Below are 8193 nucleotides of genomic sequence, written 5' to 3'. Positions count from 1 at the left end.
TTTATAGACTGCCATGAACTCACTGGAGTAGGGAGATGGAATAAGTGAATGAATTTCTCATGTTTCTCTCTCTCTCTGTGTGCACATGTATTTTCAAATTATCAACTTTGCTGATAACTCCAAATTAGGAGGAGTAGCTAATACCCCAAAGGGCAGGATCACAATTCAAAATGACCTTAAAATACATTAGAAAGCTGAGTCAAAACTAACAAAATGAATGTCAACAGGGAGAAATGTAAGATACTGCACTTAGGTAGAAACAAAATGAAATGCACAGATATAGGACAGGAGACACCTGGGATAAGAAGACTACTTGTGAAAGGAGTCCTAGTAAACTACAAGTTGAACATGAGTTAACAGTGTGATGCGGCAGCTAAAAAGCCCAATCCTATTTTATTCTGCATCAATAGAAATATAGTGTCTAGATCAAGGGAAGTAATAGTGCCACTCTATTCTGCTCTGGTCAGGCCCCACCTGGAATATTGCATCCAATTCTGGGCATCACAATTCAAAAAGAACATTGAGAAACTGGAGCGTATCCAAAGGAGGGCAACTAAAATGGTGAAGGGCCTGGAAACCATGTCTTATGAGGAGACACTTAGGGAGCTGGGCCTGTTTAGCCTGGAAAAGAGACAGTTAAGAGGTGATATGATAGCCCTGTTTAAATATTGAAGGGGTGTCATATTGAGGAGGAAGCAAGCTTGTTTTCTGCTGCTCCAGAGACTAGAACACGGAGCAATGGATGCAAGCTGCAGGAAAAGAGATTCCACCTCAACATTAGGAGGAACTTCTTGACAGTAAGGTCTGTTCAACAGTGGAACACACTCCCTCAGAGTGTAGTGGAGTCTCCTTCCTTGGAGGTCTTCAAGCAGAGGCTGGATGGCCATCTATCAGAGGTGCTTTGATTCTGTGTTCTTGCATGACGGGGTTGGACTGGATGGTGCTTAGGATTTCTTCCAGCTCTGTGATTCTATTATTCTAAGTTCTCTGTTGATTTATGGGAACCCTGTGAATATCATATGATTTTCTTAGGCAAGGAATACTCAAGAGGTGATTTTGTCAGTTCCTTCTTCTGAAGTATATAACCAACAGCACCTAGTGTTTGTTGGCAGTCTCCCACCTAAGTACTAGCCATGGTTGATTCTGCTTGGCTTCTGAGATCAGATGGGATCTGGTGCTTTTAAGGTATTGCATTCAAACATAAAAGCATTCACTATAAGGGATGACATTTAGAGATGTTGAAGCCTCTTTATTGCATTTTAATTGTTAGCTTTCACAGCTAGAAGTTTGCATTAAGGCTATGATTTCTGTGTCACAGAAAGATTCAAGATTCTGGTGCTGGGGTCGAAGGGAGACAGATTCTAGTTAGCAAAACAATAGAATTTCAGACTTTCGCTCACTTGCCTGGGAAAGATCTCTCATTCAATTTACTGAAACTCTCTTCTGAACAACCATGCTAACAAGGAAGATATAAGTTTATGTTATATTGTCATGCTGTACCATTCTATGCATGGTAGCTTTGAAGTAAGTCCCAGTGTGTTCAATGAGGATTGCTCCCAGGAAGATAGGTATATAGGTTTTCAGATTAAGAACAGGGAGACATCAGTGGGTAGGCGTGTTTTTGCCATTGATATGACTCAAGAGGTTTCTGGTGTACTTTCCTCAATAATACTCTGGATCCAATCAAGGTAAGAGCAAACCTTTGCATAAACACCGGGCTCAAGTGGTTGGGCACAAGGATAGCCTCCCAAAGATACAATGCCTTGGAGTACATCACCACAGATAAGAGGTCCTCCAGAGTCACCCTATGGAGAAAACAGAGCACACATACATGTATACACAGACATATCCCCATACATCCTTGATCTATAGCCCACTTACTTCCCAGAAATGCAGCTCAAGGCAGCCCTCAATAAGATTAAAACGCATTTGAACAATAACTTTAAAACATGATTGAATGTAAGGGACATTTTAAAAAGCTCTTTCTCACCACACACTTATAGTATTATGATTCCACTTGAAGTGTCATGGCTGTATCCTACAGAATCCTAGGATTTGCAGGTTGTTGTTGTGTGCCTTCAACTCATATATGAATTATGGCAACCCTAATGTGAACCTATGATATTTTTTTTTTTGGGGGGGGGGGGGATTTGGCAAGATTCATTTAGAGGAGGTTTGCCATTGCCTTCCTTTAAGGCTGAGAGCATGTAACTTTCCGAAGGTCACCCAGTGGGTTTCATGTCCCAGCTGGGAATCAAACCCTGGTCTCTAGAGTTGTAGTCCAACATTCAAGCCATTATGCCATGCTGGCTCAGTTGCAATTTAAGGTGGGGTATATAGAATTGTCTAGAATTCTTGAGAGCCAACATGGTACAGTGGTTTAAGCATTGGACTATGGCTCTAGAGACCAGGGTTTGGATCCTTGCTTAGCCATGGAAAAACACAGGGTGACTCTCTCAGCCTCAGAAAACCCCATGATAGGTTTGTCTTAGGGTCACCCTGAATTGGACGACTCAAAGGCACACAATAACAACGACAACATTTAGAATTCTCAGGCAGGGTCCTAGGATTCCATTGGAGAAAACCATGACAATTAGTGTTTCCTCAATTGTGTGTGATAATCATTTGTGCAATTACTTGCCAGTTTTGCTTTATTTGTGGGATGCTTTAAATGTGCTTTAATCTCTTTTTAATGCCAAAATTAGCCCCAGTGTGATAAACCCCTACCTTCCTTACAAACTCCACCCCAAATGGAAACCTTCTTACCCGACATGAATCTTTGCCTCCTTCCAGGACTCCAGCACAAAGCATCTTGTCAGTCACATGCCACCAGGGGTAAGCAGCTTGACACACCTGATTGTCGAGTATGTCAATGGAAACGCAGTAAGGAACGTCAGGATATATCTCTGAAAAACAAGAGGAAAGAACCTTGCAAGGTCTCCATTTTGCAGTGGATGGCGATCTCTATATTTTTCAAAACTTAGCCAAACAAAATGCCCACTTCCAGGATGTGGGAGGCCTTCAATAAAGCATGTTCAGTGCTCATGCTTCATCTGCAAAGAGGAAAGATGTATCAGTTGAAAATCCTCTAGTGCAAAGGTGGGAATTGTGCTGTTGTCCAGATCTTATTGGACTGCAGCTCCCAGTAGGCTTCCCTTCCACAGCCAATGGTGAGGAATGCTAGGAATCCCACTCCAGCAATAACTGAAGGGCTGCAGAATTTCTGTCCCTGCTCTATGACTTGCTTTTCCTCTACTGAGTCACTTTGTAGAAAGTGCCTTGTTTGAGAAGTGAGGCTTTTGCTAGTTTGGGTGTTCTGGGAAACATACTTGATATTGCATATGCAGAGGCATTGGCAACCTCCAAAGAACAAACCATGAAAAACAAAACTACATAGATATCACAGTGCCTTTTGTAGGGAAAAGGGGGTGGTTCAGCCTTGATGGTGTTTGCACAGCTTACTGAATACACAGCAATAAGATTACCAGATTATATGCAACCAATATGCATATATTACACAACCCATTGATCAGATGGACAGACGTTAAAGAAAAGCTCATATGGAGGTTCTGTACTGAGAGGCACGTTTGTGTCCTAGTTCAAATGATACTCTGCTAGTTAGGGTGGCCAGATGGGATAGGGGATAGGGTTCCTGCGGGTTTACACAGCACTGTACATACAACCAATTAAAAATGAAGAAAATAAAATGAACCTGCCAGTGACGTACATTCTAGGAGAAACAATGAGAGGTTAATACATATTAATACATATTAAAATTCAAAGCAATAAAATATAACAAAGAGTGCTGGTGCCTCACAAATTTACACATCCCAAGGACTCTGTAGGACGGTGCCATGGCAGTTAAAGTGGTGTCAAACTGCATTATTTCTACAGTACACCTGCACCATAAGTTGCATACTCAGGTAACTTATGGTGGAGTGATTCATTACAGATAGCTACATCACTTGTGGCAACTCTTGCTCAAATCCTGCTGATATGCACTAGTGTAGGCCACTTTTTTCTTTTCTTTTTTTACCAGGGCTTAGCAAGAGGGGTAGATAGCAACAAAACTATCACTGCTAAGAGACTGAGCTGCCCTCCCAGCTCCCAAGCAGCATTCACTGTCCATCTTCTTGCAAAACCAGCAGCAACGTTTCTTCCTTACCATTTCCACTGACTCTTCTACTGCCAGCATAGTTATGCAGACCACTAGGATCTTGTCCATTATTTCTAAGCCTGGATGTGGAAGGCCATAAGGTGCCTGCCTTGCCTTAGTGGGTGAGACAATATTTCAGATACTCTACTGAAACACCAGACCTAGGTCTCTTTCACGCAATTATAACACTAGGATGGAACCCTGGATTTGAAGTTTGGTGATATTTTAGAGCTCTCTGTCAGAGAATTATACATACCTCACAAAGCTACAAATCCCAGGATAACATAGAATGGAGCCATGGCAATTAAAGTGGTATTGAAGTACTATATCTGTGCAGTATGAAGGAGCTCATAGTGGGAAGGTAAGTCCTGGTCTGGGTTCGTGCAAATGTCTGAAAGTTCAGAGAACCATGTGCAAGGAGGCTGTGGTTCTTACCCTCAGAAGGAGAGATGGATCCCCAGCCCATCACTTGGCACTGAGTTTTCTTAGAGAGTGGACAAGTGGGCAGCTTGACAGGGGCAATGATTTCACTGTAGGTAACGGAGGCATTCATTTTGATCAGCATGATATCATTTGCGAAGCTGGGGCAGTCCGTGGTGTCAGGGGAATCGATGTCCGGAGAACCTGAGCAGCTGGTGCAGTCAGTGCTGGCAGTATTTGGATAGCATTTGGCCTGTGCGCAGGTCCTTAACTGCTCTCCCTCTCTTGGCACTTTTCGGTTGTGCACTCCAAGCTTCAGCTGCATGCCAGAGCTACAAGAAGAGAGCAAAGACTTTACTGAGGTCTTGAAACAAGATACAGGTGGGCAGGTTTACTACATTAGAAATTAGACTTCTTCATCTTCAAATATGATATTACTTTTGTAAGGAGTGCAAACATTAACCAAACATTTCCTAGGGGTGTGGGACATAGAAAAGGCTGAGAACCTCTGGTCTACATGATTTCATGTATTTGGATGACATACTCTGTGCAACTGTTTGATGCTTAAAGTATGCTGAATGACATCACAAGAGATCATCCCAAAGGCTCAGATTTGGGGGCTGAAATCTCAGCACCTGGGTTGATCCAACCTGGCAACCATTGTCTATAAGCCATGGTCCAGGACGCATATTTGGCAGGCTCACTGTCCTGCAAGGTAAAACAGGGGACGCTGGGCTTCCAGGTACTTTAGCATACACAACTCCCTACCATAGCAATGGCCATTGATAAGAGATTATGGAAGTTGTCGATCAAAACATTAGGGATGCTCAAGCTTTCTCAGCCCTGTTGTAGATCATGTCATGAGACTAAGATGCTGCCCAGGCTGTCAGTCTGCTCATAAACAGTCAGAAAACCAGTCTATACATTTAAATAATTAATGAACTACATAGCAATGCAAACTGATGTCATCTGACATTTTCCCACTCTGACAGGATTTGGGTATATAGGCAAACTAGAATCCAACATAAGGTTTATTGCCCAAGATGTGGCTTTTTGCAGTGAACCCATCATTGGCACATGTCTAGAAAAGGGACATCAGAATTGTTACTCACATGCCTTTTCAAGACTCACTCTATTAGCAAGACTTCACATTTCTGTTGTGACCTTCCCCAGGGTTTTCCTTGGAAAAGTTACATCATGAATTTTCCTCACATGTTAGATTCAATCTCTTTTCCACATATGATTGCTAAAAGGTTACATAAGAGCAGAGCTTGGGAATGTTACTTCTTTGGACTATGATTCCCAGAATCCTCCTGCCAACATGGCTAGTGGCTCTGCAGGCTAGAGGATTCTGGGGGTCTTAATCCAAGTAAGTAACCTTTCTAAGCTCCATATCAAAACTGACGAAAGCATTGTTTCTATGCTACCGCTCTAATAATTCTCACCTGTCAAAGCAGTGAGCAGCAGTGACCACCCAATCGTGATTGAGCAATGACCCTGCGCAGTGGCGCCCATGGGCATCCGTGATCAACACCAGCCAGGGATGTGAAGGACATACGTTGCCTCCAATGATCCGATTACGAAATGGCAATGCTGCAAGACAGACCAAGAAGACTCACCATGGAACACAAACCAAACTCTTGGATACACTGCAAAATCTCTCCTCCAGCGAAACTGGATTATCTCTTTGTACTTACTGTTCTAGAGGAAGGACAACTAGATATTTTGCTAATGGTTTTCCTGTGCATATTTAGTCTTTTAAAAAAACCAGATCAGTGCAACTCCTGCATTAAAAAAAAAAGCAAAGCCAATGGTAGCATCAGCACAGGTCTTCAGAGCAGAGGTCCACATTCCCATTCTGCAGCATGAACAGGAAAGGCCCTAAAAGATGGCAAGTTGACTCACCACATTTTGAAGGCTGTGATGTAGGACATATCACCATGTAAAGAATCCGCTCCGTTTGAAGTAAATGAAGACAAACACATACTTTCAAAGTCCACAGTCTATGGAAAAGACTGATTCTATGATTCAGACAAATCTGTGCAGGTACCATGAATTTGATGGTTGAGGGAGAGGGGACTAAGAAAGGGGAAGACAAGAATTGGTGCCTGAATGGGGCAGCAATTCTTTTCAAAGATGCCTTCTCCAAGCTAGAACCCTCCAGACATCCTTGACTTCACTCTTCATCATGTCACAGCCAGCTGACTGGGGGATTTTTGAAACTGTATAACCCAACATATCTGGATAGCACCAGGTCTAAAGTGCTGGCCCTAGTGTGTATACATAGGGTGTGTGTGTGCTGTTTAGCCTTTGGTTCAGGAAGAAGAATGCCTTAGTCAATGTTGAGACTTCTCCAACAGAAATATGCAATTATCATATATCATTCAGGAAGACCTACCTGCACCCAGGTAATATGCAGGTCAGAAGTAGTTTAGAATGTGATGCAGAGATGGGGAAAGTCAGACCATGAGACCAAATCCTGCCCTTCTTGGATATTCAAAATGGACACATCCCTATCAGCATTATACTCTCATCTGATGGTGACTATCACTAGCGTTTGTCCTCCCTGCTTCCAAAAACGTGGAATGCCTCTCCAAATGCCTAGTTAGAGCAATAAGCAAAACTATGCTGGTATTTTTACACCATTGTTGTTGACTGTGGTCTTATCTCTTACTAAATACAGCTCTCTGAAACTGAATGTAGCCCTTGGATGGAAAGAAATTCAGCCCTTAAGATAAATATATCAACCACTTACACAAGCTGCTGCAGAAATGTTCACATATGGAACTGCAGGTGGAAGAAAAAGAAACGATGCATGCCGACTCCTCACATACATTCACCCACCCCAAGTTCACAGTATTGCTACCATGAAAGTGGAGGTACTTACCGAAAGTCAGTTGCAAGAACAGAAAGATAGCTAACAGTTTGATGACTTCCATGGTGGCAGGTCTGCCTAGTGAAGTGTAGGTACGTACTTTTGAAGTGGCAGACAAGTCCAGTGATTAAGAAAACAGTGTAATTTCTTTGGCTCAGCCCCTTGATTCCTGTTTTATTTTCACCCCAAGGTCAGACCACAGGTGCCCTGTAGGTGCCAGGTTCTCACCATTCCACACCCGGTTTAACCAGGTAGCCATGCGGAGAAAAAAAAGCAAGGATGGACTTGAAGCCATGCGGAGCGAGAACAGGGTTGGACCCGAATGTAAACAGAAGCAGAGCCAATATCTTCTAGAAGGAGAAAGTAGGGTGGTTTGTGGTTTTGCAATCAAACAGTGTGACTAATGTTTCCTCTATTCCTAGATCTGCCCTTGAAGAACATTTGCAAGGTCCCCTTGGTGTGCGATGCAAGGTTGACGCAAAAGACTTAAGAAAAAGGTATCACTCTTAAAGAATACATTTTAACAGAAATAAAAGTTGGAAAAGGTATGATGCAGAGTAAGCAAGTTGGAAGGCAATATTCTGAAAGTTTTGATATAGTACATATAAAAGTGAATAGGAGAGTTTAAAAAAAAATCTAGTGGTGACATGAATTTTTCCATAAGTCACACTCTGTCGTCCTCAAAAGAAGATAATAGCAAACCTCCTCTGAATAAATCTTGCTGAGAAAACCCTATGAAGTG

At 42.5% G+C, this 8193-nt stretch overlaps 1 protein-coding gene across 1 annotated transcript; it reads right to left on the bottom strand.

Annotated features, from left to right (window-relative positions):
- Window positions 1-1344: 1344 nt before the first annotated feature.
- LOC149304856 (gilatoxin-like) lies at window positions 1345-7515 on the bottom strand. The gene is made up of 5 exons (XM_089478539.1): window positions 7464-7515; window positions 6022-6169; window positions 4592-4908; window positions 2767-2906; window positions 1345-1805 (listed from the first exon to the last, which is right to left on the bottom strand). The coding sequence occupies exons 1-5, from the start codon at window positions 7513-7515 to the stop codon at window positions 1638-1640; spliced, it is 825 nt and encodes a 274-aa protein (XP_089334665.1). The 3' UTR covers window positions 1345-1637.
- Between the last annotated feature and the right edge of the window lie 678 nt (window positions 7516-8193).

This window comes from Sceloporus occidentalis, unplaced genomic scaffold, assembly GCF_023333645.1.
Source record: "Sceloporus occidentalis isolate IW3139 unplaced genomic scaffold, rSceOcc1.0.p SCAF_13, whole genome shotgun sequence".
NCBI lineage: Eukaryota > Metazoa > Chordata > Lepidosauria > Squamata > Phrynosomatidae > Sceloporus > Sceloporus occidentalis.
This window is presented reverse-complemented; position numbering and strand designations above follow the sequence as displayed.